The sequence below is a fragment of the Trachurus trachurus genome (assembly GCF_905171665.1).
Source record: "Trachurus trachurus genome assembly, chromosome: 3".
Classification (NCBI taxonomy): domain Eukaryota; kingdom Metazoa; phylum Chordata; class Actinopteri; order Carangiformes; family Carangidae; genus Trachurus; species Trachurus trachurus.
Genome location: NC_139893.1, coordinates 17,691,151 through 17,709,184, shown reverse-complemented (window position 1 = coordinate 17,709,184; position 18,034 = coordinate 17,691,151). Strand labels below are relative to the sequence as shown.

Here is an 18,034-nt window from a genome sequence, read left to right as displayed (position 1 = left end):
TTTAATTCCTCTCTGTCAAACAGGATCAGTGCTGCTGATGAGGAGTTGGTGTGGCAATTCTCCCAACCGCCTTCAGAGCACATTTTCCCCGTCCCCAATGTGTCCCAGAGTGTTGCGCTGCAGGTTCACGTCCAGTCGCTCCCCCGACAGCCTACCTACCCCACCCTGGCCTGCAGCATCCATACTGGTCTGCCTCCGCTCTACAGCAAGACCCCCAGCCTAAACCCAAACCTCAACAGCCATGGTGGCCTGCCCACCCTCAAAAAGAACCAGGACCCCAGCAAAGACAACCTCCATCACAACTCTAACATATACAGCAAGAGCTCCAACTCCATGTCTGGCCTTCTCCTCAATGGATTACCCATTCCTAATCTTCCCATCAACAACATCCCCATTAATAGCCTCCCCCACACTGCTGTGCCGCCTCCCTTCAGCAAGAAGAGCCAGGAGCCGAGTGAAAACCATGTGTATCAGAACGGAGAGCTCCCGCAGGTCAACATCCCCCAGCGGCAGGGTTCCCCACTGTTCCACAAATCCTCCCGCTCCCCGACACCCTCCCGCTCCCCTTCTCCGCTTCCCACGAGTAAAGCAGGGAAGTGGCTGTACTCGGCCCTCAACGGTTCATCTGACCCCACACAAGTAGAGGACTATGGACCCGGCACCAACAACGGCGATAGGTCAAAGGGACCTGTCCCTGAGCCACTGAGAACTTTTAAGAACTTCTCCCTGGCTGAGCCGCCCCGCTGCCCCTCCCCGAGGCCCTCTGCCTCCGAAACAAACCCCCTGATTGGCTCCCTGCTGCAGGAGAGACAGGAAGTTATCGCCCGCATCGCACAGAGGCTCAACTTCTGCGACCCCACAGCACCCCCAATTCCTCCCGGCCTTTTTGCTTCTGACAACCTTCCCAAAGCCATGTGGGGCAGTAACCATGACGACATAACTGCCAGTAAGACCAAAGAGCCCGAGGTGCCACCTTACGAGTCCGTGGGACGCGTGTGGCCCGGCCCCCTCAACACAACGCCAGTGACCGACGCTTCCTTCAGCAAACGGGAGAGCTCCTCCCCTAAACCCGCGGCCTGCAGGAAGCTGAGGATGACGGAGACGAGAGACCGAGAGGAGGAGAGGAACGGAGAGAGGGAGAGAGACAGAGACAAGGAGAGAGACAGAGAGAGGGAGAGAGACAACTCCCTCATTGCCCAGGCAGTACAAGACATCACAAGACTCATCCAGGAGCGACTGTCCGTCCCCTCTCTGTCCCCCAGGCACAGCAGGAGCAGCAGCCCCCTGCACCACACACACACCACGACGGTCACACACACGGTCCGCACGTACTCGCACACCACCACCACCACGCACATCCCACAAGCATCACACACTGCCACCAACGGCTACGCCAATGGCCACATACCCAGCCACGAACCTCACAGAGGCAGCACGCACACCGCTGCCACCACACCACACGCGCCCGTTTGCACAGACAAGCCCCCGGCCGACCTGGGGGCCGAACGCCATTCTCCCCGGGCCCAAAACGGTGCTCACTTTACACTTGAAGAACCCTCGTTCAGAGGCCAGACCCACACCCTGGCTGGTCAGCGTTTACGAACTTCCCGAGTGGAAAAGCTCAGAGTCACGACAGCCAGCAGCAGCAGCAGCAGCAGCAGCCATGGAACCCCCCCCGCCTCCCCCGTCCTCGAGAACAGCCCAAGAAATGCTCACGTTTTTAGTTGGACTTGCAACGACGCCAGCCCATCCATGAACTTTAACATAAGCCACAACCACAGCAAGCCTCAGCCTCAGCCTCAGTCCCAGACGCAGATGCAGAACTGCGCGCAAGCCCAGGCCTCTGCCCTCCAGGATGAGAACCAGGCACCTTCGGAGTCTGGATGCTCCAGCGTCTCTAGTGCCGATATGACTCCCCCTTCTACTGTACTGGTAAGTGCCTCTGCATCTAAACGGGTATTAATTGTCCATTTGTGATCGCTCATTAGGTAATCTACAGTTGTCCGTGTTGTCATGACCTGTCCCGACTTGTAGGAGGCTTGGTTTAAAGGGATAGTTCAACATTTTGGCAAATTGGCCCATTGCCATAATTGCTATAGTCATAGCAGTAGGTTCGTTACCTTTAATTGTAGGTGTAAGCTATTTTTAGTACAGCGGAGCGCAGCAGCAGGCTGCTCAGAGCTACGCTATGGAGGCTAAGGGAATTTCTTGGTTTCCCTCATCAAACTCATCAAATACAAAATCCCAAAACTCCACAGCGCTTTTGTAGACAAGTTGTGAGCTGCACAACCACCACGCTATGAGATAATGACGGAACGATACGAAACGGAGCCGTTTTCGAGGTAAATTCATACAAAACCGCTGATGCGCGTTGCGTTCAGGGACAGTTTTTCAGCAAGCAGTCTCCGTATTTACCCTGTATTTACCTCGAAAACGGCTCCGTTTCGTATCGTTCCGTCATTATCTCATAGCGTGGTGGTTGTGCAGGTCACAACTTGTCTACAAAAGCGCTGTGGAGTTTTGGGATGTTGAATTTGATGAGTTTAATGAGGGAAACCAAGAAATTCCATTAGCCTCCATAGCGTAGCTCTGAGCAGCCAGCTGCTGCGCTCCGCCGTACTGAAAATAGCTTACACCTACAATTAAAGGTAATGAACCTACTGCTATGACTATAGCGATTATGGCAATGGGCCAATTTGCCAAAATGTTGAACTATCCCTTTAAAGGCTATGCTACCAGCCAGTGTGAAACCTTTTGTTTTATCGATTAAACACACAAGATACGATGTGTTAAATACTCAGATAAAGACAGCGACTACATTCATTTTCCTATCATGGTATTTCCTGGAACTATTCCTTTCATAAGCTGTAGCCATCCACACTTTTTTTTATTCAACATCTCAGACTGGAAGGAACCTCCTAATTTATACGCAGTGTTTAGAGTGTTTTCCTTGGAGCATGTGACACTGCGGTGGTAATAAATGGCATAAGATCTGCCGGAACATGATTTTAATAAATACAGATGATTACGGTTTACTTACGTAGCTTGATCTTAATCCCTTTCCATCTCTGTGTTCCAGCGTGCTCACAGCCCCTCCCCTCTGCGGCCCTGCAACAGCTGGAAGAAACAGAATCGCCACTCATTAGACGCCACAGCAACCAAGGCCTTCCATCCTTGCACCGGCCTGCCACTGCTCTCCAGCCCCGTAAGACAGACACACACACACTCAGACAGAGCTTCACAGTCATTATCATTTTCTGCTTTCTATATTTCTGTTTGTCATAACACCGCATTCTCTACCCGGTACTTCTCCCATCTGCAGCATTACTCACAGTGCTTTAGTCAGTTTAAGGAGGTCTGTGAGTGTTTGTCATAAAGAGACTTTGAGTATCTGGCAGCGACCTTTATTGCGGCTGTGCCACTGAGTGGTTAGTAGTAGAGGTTAATGTACACAGAGACACACACACATGTAGGCGGGTAAGGCACGTGACTCTTCTGAGCCTCATCAGCCACAGTAAGCTGTTGCACTAACTTTGTAAGATTACCACACTCCTTGATCATCAGTTTCCTGTCCTCTGATGTGTCTCACTCACACATGTAAACACTAAAATATACTCATACACAACACTGGGAACTCTGTTTTCACAGTTTTCCCAATATACACAAGTCCATGGGTTCGCATAGATATAAAGCAAAGTTATGTGTTAATATTCTCAATGAATGGGAAAATATATTTTAGCAAAACACAAGATCCGCACACCAGAAGCAGCTCCAAAGTTATTCTTTATTATCACCTTTTATGTGTGAAGTTTCGGGTACACAACCCTTGTTCATACATGAACCAGGTGAACAAACACATCTTATACCCAAATAGGAGGTCACCTGACAAATCATGTGATACCATTTTTATCAGAACAATTGTTCTCAAAGATACAAAGTACAAAGATATATAAACAGTACAAAATAAAAAGGAATATGTGCACTTGCATGCTCACAAATACATGCTACAGAAATCACATGACAAACATTAGGAAAAAAACATCATACGGTCATGTAAAATAAGGCAAGCCATTAGAATAAGAGTTGTCTCAATACATTAGGTAAGGTCATTAATGTGAAAAGGTCCATCAGACAAGTCACCAAAGTAACAGGAAGCTATGTAATATATATTTTCCCTTCATTGAAAAGTGCTCACAAGGCTTCTCTCCTGTGATCTTAACATTTTCACCTTGACAGTGATAATGTGACATTTATGTATTGTGTGTCTTTTGCAGGTTCCTCAGAGGAAAACTCAAACAGGCTACTTCGACCTGAACACCTCTCTGCCTGGCTGTAAAGGTTTGCCTTGGGCCTCTGGGAAAAGGTACACATTTTCTCACCTGGGATCTCTGTTACTATACTTCCAAGGCCACAGCTCAGTTTGTCCACGAGGACAGGGTCGGGCTAGTTTGGCAGGTTTAATGCAGTTTTCAGCACTGTAAAAGGACAATGCGTTTTTTGTGTTTGTGTTTTATAGATACCTCCCACATCATCTGTTGTTTATGGTACCATCTGGATCAAGTTACTCATACTATTCATCATCATTTTAAAACCTGCTTGTTCTTGTCACTTTGTAGCATTTCAGCTGCTACTATGAGCTAGGAAAACTTAAGTATTTTAATGTGTCCTTTGTGTTTAAAGGTGAATTAGAACTATTAGTGTTTTAAAATATAATTCTCAGAATAATATAGGATTTATGCAAGAGACAAAACATTTGCTACAGTTAACCACATCCAAATCCTCAGAAGCTAGCCTCAGACCAACAATAGGATGTGGAAGTATTGTGTATGTGTGTGTGTTGAAAGAGCAGACAATAAGAGTGTTGTTCTGTATGGTAAGGTTAGGCTCACTCCTGTTCTGCTGACTATTCTTCTCATGCTGCCACCTGCTGAAGCTCTGCTGTACTGTGACTGCATCTAGAATCACACACATTCAGCTCAAAATGGCAGACAGAGCTGAACTGGCTGTATATACACAGAGCTCCATGGCACTGCCTACACACAGCAGATGTGGGTGGCAGCTCAGTGCTGCTTTTGATAGAGCAGATGTTTCAAGAGTTTGGCATTCAGGGTTGAAAGTTCATTTCAGCCACAGGGCAAATTCTGGTCAATGTTTGTCACGTTTACACACATGATTTTTTAAGTCTTAAAACAATAAAAAAATATTGATCTTTAATACATTTGTGAGTGAACAGGTCTATATCCGACTGACAGACAAATTACATGTCTTTCTGGCCTCAGTGAGTCAGGACGCCGAATCAGACATGCCAGGAATGTTTGTCATGCAAGCACCTAAAGATGCTCTTTCACAGATCACTCACTGAAAACAAGCTGACAAGGTGTGTGCCTTTTTATCCCTTCAGGGTGTGTCCAAAGAGAGAGGGGTACACGGACGAGTCACAGCAGCTGTTCAGTGCCAGCGCTCCACCTGCCAGTCTCAGCCTGCTGGGAAACTTTGAGGTATAATACACAAACAATGCTCTGTCTCTTTCCACAATCATGAATAGCTCACTTTTGCTCATGCCAATCTGTGCCAACAGAATAGTCACAAAGGTGAAGGTGGAAATCAAGGACTAGACATAGTCTGGTAGTTTACACTATGTATGTGTTTTCCATTTCACCCAGCGACTCTGCTTATCGGAAGATAAATGGCATTTCTGTCCTTGATGGAAAAAAGTCAAGTGAAAACCCTGGGTGTGTTCGGTCGTGAGAAGAAAAAAGAATTAATGTGTGAAACTGAACTTCTCCAGGAGTGTGTGCTGAACTACCGCCTGGAGCCTTTAGGGACCGTGGATGGTTTCACAGCAGAGGTCGGAGCCAGTGGGTCCTTCTGCCCCAGTCACCTGACCTTACCTGCGGATGTGTCATTCTACAGTGTCTCCGACGACAACGCACCCTCACCATATATGGTGAGATGACTTTTACTTTTTCTTTTTTTCAGACAATCAATACACTACTCTTTTAACTGTAGCCTACATGACGGAGCTTTAGGCTTAGAGCCACATCTGCAATTGTCTTTTGTACTGTTTTCTTCCTGTTTGTGACATTACATTATCATGTGTTTTCTCACAGGGTGTGATAAACCTGGAGTCCCTGGGGAAAAGGGGCTACCGTGTACCTCCATCAGGAACCATACAAGTGGTGAGGAATTTGTTTTTTTTCAGCAAATTCAAAAATGCTCTGAAATATTTGCATCATGGTGAACAAATGGCTGAAAACAAAGAGCAGATTACACCAAGCAGCCAAAAGACAGGGAGACCCCTAGTGGTTGTACAGAAGATAGAGATTAACAGATTTACAGAGAAGGTTTATTTTATTACTTCCAGGGCATGTTATATTTATTTGTGGTGATTATACATATAAAATTTAGAGTTAGAGTTTATGTGTCTTTCTTTTGCTGTTTTTCTTTATAGATTATTTAAATATGACGAAATGAAGTCACAAAAAGTTAAAAACCTGTCTCAATCCTCACCTTGCTCTCTTGCTCTCTACCACTTAGACCTTATTCAACCCTAACAAGACGGTGGTAAAGATGTTTGTTGTGATGTACGACCTACGAGCCATGCCAGCTGGACACCAGACTTTCCTACGCCAGAGGACCTTCTCCGTTCCCGTCCGCCGTGACCCCCACAATCAAACCAGCAGGAAGCCTCTCACTCTGGGCCAGGGACGCACCTTGCGCTACCTCGTACATCTGAGGTGAAATAACGGAGTTTTGTTTTTCTTCTATTCAGCAGCGATGGCAATTCTACTCCTTTATTCATCCTTCATTGCTTTTTAACCCTTTTTTCTGTCTCTTCCCTCCCACCCAGGTTCCAGAGCTCTAAGTCTGGGAAGATCTACCTCCATAGGGACATCCGTCTGCTTTTTTCCAGGAAGTCCATGGAGGTGGACAGCGGTGCTGCCTACGAACTCCAGTCCTTCACAGAATCCCCCATGGACCCACCGTTCTCCCCCCGCTGCTGAGGCCTGACTCCTTCCCTCCCTCGTCCTCTGGGCAGGCCACTGCTGAGGCTTCAGTCACACCTCGATGCCAGCGATAGACTCTTGCTCAGCCCTGTTAGGCTTTGGCAAGTATTTGAATAGAGGTTTAAGAACAGCAGCCAACAAGACTCACCTGGCCTGTGCCCAAAAGTCTGAAGTTTCATCCCAAGAACTGACAAGGGAGGAGAGGCTAGGAGCCTGGTTAGACATGAAACCTTGTTCTCTGTTGAGTGCACGATTTTGGATCAAAGAGGGTTCAAAGTTATAGTTAGGGTATGCCTCCGATCTTTATTCTCCTGGTTAAGAAGGCCTTGATAGATTTGAAAGGTAATGATTTTCCCTGCTGTTGTGTGCATCCCCTCCAGCGTCTGGCAGGAGAGTATAGACCAGTGATTGTCTACAGAATCAGTTAGACTGTTAAATGATCTCAAAAAGTTTACTCCTGTTTACTCAAATCAAAATGTTAATTGGGCTTTTACTTGACATAATGAATATGTGTTCAATCTGAATTATTTTGTTTTCCATTAATGTGATACCAGGCCCGTTTAATGGCAAAAGAGTTTGTTTTAAATCCTTGAATATTAGATCGATTGGACTGATGGTGAACTCAGCTTTGACCCTGTGATTCCTGAGCTCGGAGCAGAGGTTGTGCATATGGAAGAGGGTGAACTGGGGTGGCAGACTGTGCTGCAACGCCGTCCCCTTGTCCAAAAGAAAAACACATAGCATGGACCACTAACAAAGTCGAACAAGCAATCAAGCTCGATTCAACTGAAAGCATCACAACAGAACATCAGAATTAAATGCACTGTGGATTTTTTTTCTCATTATAACTGGAAATGAAACAGAAAATAGTAATATTCTAATACTTTTGTACTGTTACAGAACCACTTTATTGGAAGTGTCGCAATAGAAAAAGTAACCTTAGTTTAGTGTTTACACATTCATTTTCAGTTTACTTATCATCAGTTTATTTAATATTTAAATTAATATTTCAGTTACTACTTGTGACGTCCGTCATGCTAAGATGATGTAGTGCAAACTGTATATCATAGTATGTATTTTTGACATTAATATTCAAATCTGAAAAAAAATATATCTATATATCTTCTAAAGCAAACTTGAAATCTGCTCTGTCTCTTTGTTTTTAGTTTTCCCAGCATGCTTCCTGTTCTACCATTACATCTCCATGCAGTCACACACTGAGTTGGGGAGGGGTGGGGTGGAAAGAACAGAACAGAACACAAGGGACTACTGCAATGAAACGACCAAATGTTACACCCACTCAAATAAATAAATATATATGAAAAAGAATCTACACTGATGGAAAGTTCAAAGAAGTGAGAAAAGAGCAAATACATGCAGACATTAGACTGTTGTATTTGTTACAAGCACAGCACAGTACGCTCTTCAGACACATTATAGAATATGTAGATTATGTTTAAGCGTGTCTAGATGATTTCAATAGGATATTATCCATGCACATCAATTGGACAAAAAGCCTTTTCAGAAAATATTATTCTGTAATAGCAAACAGTGTTTGAGTCATTGTCCATAGTAGTTTCATAGTAATAGACATACATTAAAAGAGGATGGTGTCTTTTCTCTATGGGGTACTAAACAAAGATAGCCTGTATACGCAGGTGTGACAAATCAGCCAGATTCATATAAATCATTTTCAGTGGCACAAAATGATTGCAGAAGGGTGTAATTCTAATTTACACTGTAACAATGAAGAAGACATGAATATAATGAAGGATACAATTTATCAAACAACTATTATTCAAACCAATTTAGTTAGAATTATTATCTGGTGGTTTCAGGAAATTAAAAACACAATGATATACCCACAGGCAGGATTTTTAATTAAAAAACAGAAGATCCAGACAGTATAGACAGTTTTGGTTTACCATAGTTTCCTCTTTATTAGACAAATACCGAGGAAACCACTCATCAAGTAGTAGCACTTGAGTTCTGGTCCTAACCCTCCCAAACACATTAGTACATACTTATAGTTGACAAGTGTTCACAGGAAAAAATATTAACAAGGCCAAATGTGAGTAAACATAATTTAATAGGCAAGAGACTGTATCCATCAGTGGTATTTTTTTGGTGTTCATGACTATAAATAGTTATCCTGTGCAGTGCAGCTCTGACATACTCCCTGGCTTTAAATACAGGGTGGTGCGGTTTGACAAATAAAAGGGTGTAACTCCTGGACTGCAGTCTACAACAACTGACCTCAGTAGGTGAATACTGCTGCCACTGTAGCAGGCGAAGATGAAAATAAGAGGTGCACTTGTGGCCATTCAACATGGTGGCCTCTGCATAAGTGCATCTTAACAGCCTCACCACATTTGTATGCATCATTGTTGTTGTTTTTTTCTTGCATGGTGACAGCCTGTGGCCTTGGTAGGTGTCTGTCACACATCCTCTGCTGCTGCGTGTTCCCTCACTAATCTGCCACAGTGAGAGAAAAATAAACCGTCTGTAGCTATACCATGAACAGAACACACTGTTGTTTATAATGGGAAACCAACTAATCGGTGCAACATTCAGCGTCCTCCAGATCTGAGGATTATTTGACTGAAACCTGGATTTGCGTTGCAGCACATGGGTCCAACAGCTGATCGGGCGGTAGGTTTATTATGCAACGTAAATCCGATCCCACCACTGTGTGCGGGTGCACGACAGGAGTGCCCGAGCGTGCCCGCGCATGGTGTCTCCGCATGTGACGTAGGATTTCTTGTGCTGGAGAGACACAGTAGCGCTCCTCCTCGGCGGCGGCGGTGGTTGTTGTATGGGTACGGAAAGTCAGAGCAGGGGACCCGTGGATCAGTCGTCCGACTAGTGAGGCAATTCTCTGGTCTGAGATCACGATTATTTAGAAATGTCAGGGGATAACGAAGAAACGCAGACGGCGGAGGAGACAACAGTGGACGAGAAGGTAACTGTGCTGGGTTTTAAGCGCGTTGAAGAGCGGCATTTTTAGTAGTAACGTTAGCACTGACTTTGTCATAGCTAGCGCTGCGCTACATAGCGTTAGCTCCTTCGCCCCGCGCTTATTGTTGACATACACAACACACAGCAAAATGATCAAAATCTGCGTTATTTGTTAAACGGTTACAACGACGATAGCGTTACCAGCTAACTGTCTAGACGGGTCCTGTGGCTAACAGAATAGAAATGTTTTTTAAAAATGGTTTGTGTAAATGTCAGAGGTGCCGCTAGCTAATGTTAGCAGCTAACTGTCATGACATTCACATACAGGGAAATCAGCGGCAACAGCAGTTAGCTCAGGTGCTAACGTTAGCCTAACCGTTTTCTCCGCTATGGCGTGAAGAAACATTACTAATCATAATATCCCCAGCTACACTGATTTGTTGCTGTTTTTGAGTGCTGCTAAAGTTGATGCCACATCGGCTGTGTATATAACACACTCAACAAACAGTTCAGGCAGCGAATTTACCGGTCGGCGTTAATCCCGGCCGACCGACCGCCCGCCCAGCCCGGTGGAGCCACACCACCGCGGCTGTAGCAGCAGCAGCAGCAGCAGCGGTAATCTGAACCCCGCAGGTGAATATTTAAGCACCCGTGCTACTGTTGAGGTAACCACCTATGTTAATGTCGACAGATGCGCCATCGAAGCGCAGATATATCCATGAATTTAAGTTGTAGTGAACACGTTTGTAATGGTGTACACACTAGGAACAGTTAGGTTATTTCCATACCGCAGTGCTATCACTGAGGCCCAGCAGGAGGAAGCACCTGGTTGGTGAATTATATGCTCTTTTGTTGTGCAAGTAACTGTATTTTAGTTGAGCAAGATTTCTCACTCCCATCCCAGCGTCTCATGCTTCTGCTTTGTTTGTTTGTTTGTTTGTTTGTTTGTTTCCAGGAGGTTCAGGACAAGGTGATCAGTCCTGAGAAGGCGGAGGAGGCGAAACTGAAGGCCAGATACCCAAATTTAGGAAATAAACCCGGAGGTTCTGATCTGCTTCGCAAACGCCTCACAAAGGGGGTGAGTTATGATTTGTGTTTGACTGCTAAATGTTCAGGGCCAGTTTCTGACATTGCACTTGTACACTCAGTTGCCAGGTTTTTGGTCATCAAAAGTCATGATGTTCAAAAAAATAACTTAAGTCCTCTGACTTTCTGAAAGCACATCATGAATAACAAGAGTTACCCACAATCGTTCATACAATACACAACACATCAACTTTACTACAAGATACAGTTCCCAAAATGACCATACAGTTGAATCAACACCACTCAACTCTTTCAACAAAAGCTGAGCTTTGTAACCTTCAGGATGGAGTTATTTATTGCAGGGATGTTGCTTTAGACAGCGTTAGCTTTGGCTCAGTGTATCTCATAAACCTGCAATAAAGGTTAGGGTTGTCTGCATATATATATGACCATGCCATATTGCTACTGGACTGAATAGTGCATTGACAAAAATTAGTGGACGGACTGTTTATTTATGTAGAAACAACAAATTTGAGATTGCAGCTTCTCAATTGTGAGCGTTAGCGTTTTCCCAGTTTTTATGGCATCGTTAAACCTTTGCCTGTTGGTCAGAGAAAACAGGACAGTTGAACTTATTGATTTCTTTATTGGCAGAATAAGGAAGAGGTAGAAACAAACATACTTTACATGTGGTGGCAACAGCCTTACACTGACAATATTTAGTAACTTGTGTCATATTTCATATTTGTGCTGGGTGGTTATTTGATACATTTAATTAAACATTAGGTGCATCACCCAATAAAAATAAAAAGAATATAGTTAAAGTCTGTGTAGAGTGTAACTAGATTTCTATTCTGAGTTAATCAGTACATCACAGACGGATGTCTTATCAACCATCCTGCCAGCTCTGATACTCAATGTTTCTGATACACACATAGCAGTGAAGAAAAGACTACAGCTGGCTGCCACCGTCAGCACAGGAGTCTGCCAGGGGAGCCACTCGGCCGGCTCAACCGTGCTAGCCCCGCTAGCCGAGTGGCTCCACTAGCCCCGCCCCTGCTAATCATGATAGCGGCACTAGTGCGGCCAAACCAGCCGAGCGCCATGCTGACGGCGTCGGCCCTCAAAGTTGTTGCAGTATGGCCTTCAAGGTTCCCGTTGCCAGCGGCAGTTAGCTATGGATCTGACGCTCCAGCGTCTCACCCAGACTGTGTATCATTGCCACCTCTGCTAAGTGTGTATCTGCTGCTAAGTTTGCGCAGTCGCTCTTATATCGCAGTACTGGAGTCGAGCCGACAGGGGCGGGGTCATAGCTAGCTGGGATTTATCTACGTCACTATGTCCCTATTTAGTCCCGCCCAAAAAACAGAGAAATCCTTGTCCTGAAAAACAGTTTTACCCTCATACTCCACAGTTCAGTGCTCTATTCCATCTTTTCATGTAATCATGGCATTTCCCTAACCCTAACCCATATTGATTTTGCCAAACAAGCTTAAAGCAGAAGTAAGTGGTCCGGTCGTTTTCGCTAATGCTGCGTTCCAGGCAGGCTTTTGAAATCGTAAATTACAGCTTCAAGTCACAACTTACGACTTTGTAGCGTTCCAGGCAACCCACTCGTGTTTTTCCGACCTGTTTTACCGGTGAAAGTCACTATAACGGCCACTCGTAACTTCCGACCGGTGAACTCGTACCAGATCGAACTGGTACGACTTCACGGTCGGAAAAATACGAGTTTCATGGACGCACCATAACAGTCCTCGTCCCTACGTCGCCACATTCACGGCGTCCCTTGGCTGCACACACAGCCCTGCATGCCGTTCTCTCTCCTCATTGGATAAAAACTGTAGGATACGATAAAAGTTTTCTCCTCGGCTCAGAGCAGAGCAGAGGGACTGAGAGACCCGTGTTTCAGACCAAACACTCTATGTAAGTGATTGCTGTCGGAAGATGTAACTATTTAAGACTTATATTAACACAAATATATCACTTACTTCTGCTTTAAAAAATAAAAAGTGCCCTGTGGAGCAAACCACATTAAGTATTAATCTCCAAAATGAGTGTGTTTTCTCCTCTTTCATAAAGAATTTGTAAAGTTTGGGTTTTGTATTCACGTGTGTGTATGCACGCGCACATACAATACAAATAAAACGGGAGCCAAAACAAAGATGATTTGGTATTTGGTCTCTTTCCTGTCTAGTTAATGTCAGCTTGATATGTCTCAGTCTAAAAATTTGATATGAAGTATCAGCAAACCTGTACATGTTGCATCCTGAAGATATGGTTCATTTCAGTATTGTAATAATATTTACAATATTTCTAACCTTGCATTATTTGGAGGAGATCATGGTCATTTTTTGGAGAAAAAAAAAATTCAATTTTGTGTCTCTCTACAGCAAAAGTACTTTGACTCGGGCGACTACAACATGGCTAAAGCGAAGATAAAGAACAAACAGTTGCCAACAGCTGCACCAGAGAAGACGGAGATCACAGGGGACCACATCCCCACACCCCAGGACCTGCCCCAGAGAAAACCCTCTCTGGTGGCCAGTAAACTGGCAGGCTGATGCACGCACAGCCTTGACATCCCCTGCAGCAGCTCCCAGCCCTAACCCTCTCCACTGAAGTCTGAGATCTGTAACTTTACCTCTCCCACCCCCTTTACTGTACCACCTGTCCCCACCCTCCACCCCTTCCCCGACAGCCTGGACCCCACCAAACAACAACACACACCTAGCAGTCCGTGAACTCGCTAGCTGATACCTTCAAATCCTGTTTATTTTGGTTTCACCCCACTTGGCCCTGTCTCTACTGCCTCTTGTCCTTGTTTTTGTCCCTTGCTACTCCCCCCAGACTGATTGCCCCTCTGTCACTGACCTCTTTCTTTTCCATGTTCCTTTTTTTTTTCTCATTACTTAAATGTAAGATACACTGAAAGACAGGACATCCAAGTGTGAGTGTGACGAGCAGACTGTGACTCATCTGTACGACTGATGGACGATCGATACCACAGCGTTTACTGGCTAAAGAGAGGGTCGAGAGGCAGAAGCTGCATCTTGTGAGGTTGAAGGGCTTTGGTATAGACATCAGGATTCCACAGTTTGGATATATGTGTGAGTGTGTGTGTGTGTGTGTGAGAGTGGGTGTGTATAATACGCATGCTTTTGTTTGGCACAGGGGCAGACATCAGCCTTTTAGAAAGTTTAACAGCAGATTTGTATAATTCACTGTATGTCCTTATTCAAAATTATGCTGTCAATATGCTTGGGTGATGGACTTAGTAAAGTAATCCGGAGGCCATGCGCAGTTTTGTTAACGCTTTGATTGTGAAACATGGGGGAAGCCATACTAAAGGACCATACAGTGAAGCCTAGAGTCTCATAAAGAACTTGCATGTCTGACGCAGGGCTCCCAAAGGCAAACCTCCCTGAGCTCCATTTGAAGTCATGAAGGTGCACTGAACAGACATCTAAATATATGCTCAAAAGCTTGGTTGCAACATAAAAGCACTGAGTGGCAGGTGGATGGTTCATTCAAGGCAACTAAGAACTTCTTTCAAGTGCAGAAGAAGAGGGGGATACCATTGTTGGCTTCAATCTGAAGTGTGATGCTGAAGGTTTGCACTATTTTTATGGTGTAACATTCATTTCAGCCTCAGGGGATGACACAGTCGTCCTCCTGGGTTGGTTTCTAGTTCCAAGTTGTCATGAATGAGGCATTACCATGCCAGAAGAGGGTAGCGGAGTATATGGGACCTGAAAGCTTAACTCTTGTCTGTAGGGACCAGTCTTTGTGCTGTGTGAGTAGAAAGCTATTGTTAAAAAAAATGTACTGGGAGCAGAAAGTGGCACTGGGAACAAAAAGAGTGTAATGAATTGTGTTCTAATTTGGGGTGGGGAAAAAAAACTATACTCATGAGTTAAAGTAGTTTTATCTTTAAATTGTCATCAGCCCTGTGTAGTGCTTTTCCAGGGTCCTTGCTGTCTGGATGAAGTTTACCTGCGATGTGGTAAATCTAAGCTAGCACTACATCTGTCTGAGCTGTGCATGTATGTGGCTGCCCTGCTGTCACTTTGTGCCATTTTGTTTTGTAAATAAAATAGTTTTGCACAAATGTTTCATTGTTGTGTCTTCTGTTGTTTTAAAATACACTATAATTCAAAGATAATATGTCACTTTAATGTGAAGGACATTGTTTGCCTTCATCTACATTATTTCCCCCATGCTTTGAAAATTTATTTTGAGCACAAACTTTCCACTTCAGTTAGTGTGAAACAAACTTGCAAACATGGATTATTTATTCCACCAGTCCACAAACTTGTTAAAAGGCTTTGCAGAAATATGAGCTGGAGTCCTTTCAGATTTGATAGATTGTTCACAGTGAAACCCTAGAACATGTAGCAACCACACAAAATGTCAGTTCAATCAACATGTCTGACAGACTCGGTAAAAACTGAACATCTTGGTGTGAGTTTCACAGTGCTACTTATTAGGACATTGTAGCTGCATTATATCGATCCGGTTTGCCACAATAAATATCTTTATAGGGATAGTTCAACATTTTGGCAAACTGGCCCATTGCCATAATCCCTATAGTTTTAGGAGTAGGTCCGTTGCCTTTGTTTTCGAGGCAAATACAGAGACTGCTTGCCGAAAAACGAGAGTATGTAGAATGTACCTTAGAATATTATGTATAGTCATGAAAAAATTAGGACACCCCCATTTGGTTTTGCCGAACATGTCCTCTGTTCTGGTGTCCAAATAATTCAATTTCAGATTCATCTGCCCAAAGAAGTCGGTCTTTGTCTCCGTTCTCTCTGGCAAGTTACACACATGTAGCCTACTTTGACATCAACAGTAGCAAGAGCCTGCTGTAGGTCCTGTGATTTTTAGGGTTTTTGGAGACTTCTTTTAACATCTTGTGGTCTGCTCTCGGGGTGAATGGCTCGGACGGTCATACCTGGGGCCTGTTCTTCCTACAATCTTCTTTCTGAAGGCCTCAGATAGCTCTTTCAATCTCACCATGGTGCTCAGTCCCACGTTTAACAGTCAGGAGCACACCAGACTACATTTCTAAGGTTTAAATAGGGTAAGCCTCCTTCAAAATACTGAGTGATAATATTCAGATCATGTGCACCTCATGTGATTTACCTGTGTGTGATTTTTGCCATTTTAAGTGGGAATAATTGTGAGGGGTGACCTAACTTGTTCCTCACCATAAATTGCTATATATATATATATATATATATATATATATATATATATATATATATATATATATATATATATATATATATACACATATATATATATATATATATATATATATATACATATTACAGATTTTTTAAAGTCTTTTCTTCAGTTTTGATTGTTTAGTTATATTACTTGAATCTCCCAGTATTGTTAAAATTGATATTAAATATCCATATGTTATACACAGGCTTTCATTGGGTGTCCTGATTTCTTCACATTAGGCAAGGCAAGGCAAGGCAATTTTAGCCCATTTTTCCTAACAGTTTGTCTCATATGGCTTTACATAGCATCATAACATCCTCTGCCCTTAGACCCTCACATCGACTGAGGAAAAAAACAAACAAGAAAACCCTTTTAAAACATCAGGGTGAGCAACAGAGGAGGGATCCCTCACCCAGGACGGACAGACGTGCAATAGATGTTGTATACAGACAAGAAAACAGTTAATACAGAATATGCAAAAACATAGAATGAAGGCAGCTTAGTCAAATTTGAGAGTTGGAAAAAATACATTCGTTTATTTATCTTTATTTATTATATATATATCTTTATTACATTTTCATTTTATACATAGGCCTATATAAAAAAAAACATAGCCTACAGAACAGATGGCAACAAAAGTGCACAAAATGACACAAATGTGTACAAACCATAGACTTACAAACATAGGCTACAGCATCAGGGTCGCGCAGAGGGTCCATCAGGTGCGACTAATCATTGTCCTTCATATACTTGATGAATCAACCCCAAACTTTCTGAAATACCTCCTGTCTGTCCTTGTAAGAACTTTTTTCCAGAGGTAAACAAGAAGTTAGTTCCCTTAACCACAGGAAAAGACATTTCTAGATGAGATTATTAGTTTGTATCAAAGCATAAACAGTCCCCTAGAATAAAATAAACCAATGCTTAAGAGAACAAGAAGCTTTGTTGCCAAAAGAAAAATATAGATGATGTTGTTGGAGTTGTTCTTCCCCGACTTTTTTCGCGTTTTGACGTGAAACAACAACAAAAAAATTATAGCTGCTGCGCAGCGATGGGTCGGGTCCGGGCTACTTTTGGGCAAATTTAGGCAATTCTGAGCAACAAACAGGAGAATAGGAAGACAAGACAGTTGACCTTATAATGTTCAATTTGCTCCAGTTGAGGATTGAACCCACAACCTCGGGAACCAAAGACCATTGTCTATTGCACTGAGCTAATTGACAAGTGGCAGATAAACAGTGGCTTCACAAATTGAGTAAGCCATTCACTGTCGTGTAGGCAGATTTGAAACCACAGTAAAAAGAAAAATCAGTTTTTGAGGTAAAATAATGATATGTATTTGTCAAACATCTACTATGAATCTAAGATGTTAGGAGCCTTCGCGCATGGACCAGTCCAAGCTATTTGGATTTTTAAATTTAGAGGCTTGTTGTGATGCCACCATTAGGACAATTGTCTTGTGTTTCGTGTTGAGGACATTTGACATTTTGATCTGTCATCATCAGCATCATCACCCTTGCTGGGTCTCGAACTCACAACCTCTGAAACCAAGAACCAGCTCCTAACTCGCTGAGCTAATTAGCTGGTAGTGAGACCTGCTGTGTAGCTTCATTTATCCACTCAGGTGAGCCAGTGCCCGGGCAGCTGTTGTGATGAAATGGTCAAAATTTCAGAAATTCAGTTATCTAAACAAAAATCTGATAATACATAAATTGCATCTTGACAGCATGGAAATGTTGGTGATTTGTTTTTAATGATAAGAGTTTTGCTTCATAAGAGAAAATATGATGTTTATAAATTCCACTCTC

At 43.5% G+C, this 18,034-nt stretch overlaps 2 protein-coding genes across 3 annotated transcripts in view; both read left to right on the top strand.

Moving 5' to 3' along the window:
- The window catches only part of atosa (atos homolog A), a 32,294-nt gene extending 24,492 nt beyond the window's left edge, over window positions 1–7,802 (top strand). For both annotated transcript variants that reach the window (XM_084001752.1, XM_084001751.1), the window contains 8 exons: window positions 24–1,932; window positions 3,080–3,205; window positions 4,275–4,363; window positions 5,402–5,498; window positions 5,789–5,947; window positions 6,111–6,179; window positions 6,538–6,737; window positions 6,851–7,802. In XM_084001752.1, the coding sequence (XP_083857878.1) occupies window positions 24–1,932; window positions 3,080–3,205; window positions 4,275–4,363; window positions 5,402–5,498; window positions 5,789–5,947; window positions 6,111–6,179; window positions 6,538–6,737; window positions 6,851–7,004 (2,803 nt within the window). In that variant the 3' untranslated portion in view covers window positions 7,005–7,802. The remainder of the gene's footprint in view (window positions 1–23; window positions 1,933–3,079; window positions 3,206–4,274; window positions 4,364–5,401; window positions 5,499–5,788; window positions 5,948–6,110; window positions 6,180–6,537; window positions 6,738–6,850) is intronic.
- Window positions 7,803–9,739: 1,937 nt separating this feature from the next.
- On the top strand, window positions 9,740–15,103 carry arpp19a (cAMP-regulated phosphoprotein 19a). The gene is made up of 3 exons (XM_083999612.1): window positions 9,740–9,969; window positions 10,921–11,043; window positions 13,385–15,103. Exons 1-3 carry the CDS (start codon window positions 9,913–9,915, stop codon window positions 13,553–13,555), a joined length of 351 nt encoding a protein of 116 aa, XP_083855738.1. The 5' UTR covers window positions 9,740–9,912; the 3' UTR covers window positions 13,556–15,103.
- The last annotated feature ends 2,931 nt before the right edge of the window (window positions 15,104–18,034 follow it).

Excerpts from the sequence above, each read along its gene's own strand:
- arpp19a (XM_083999612.1), top strand. The coding sequence starts at position 9,913 with ATGTCAGGGGATAACGAAGAAACGCAGACGGCGGAGGAGACAACAGTG. Across the intron at positions 9,970-10,920 it reads AGACAACAGTGGACGAGAAG|GAGGTTCAGGACAAGGTGAT; the intron begins GTAACTGTGCTG and ends GTTTGTTTCCAG. Across the intron at positions 11,044-13,384 it reads GCAAACGCCTCACAAAGGGG|CAAAAGTACTTTGACTCGGG; the intron begins GTGAGTTATGAT and ends GTCTCTCTACAG.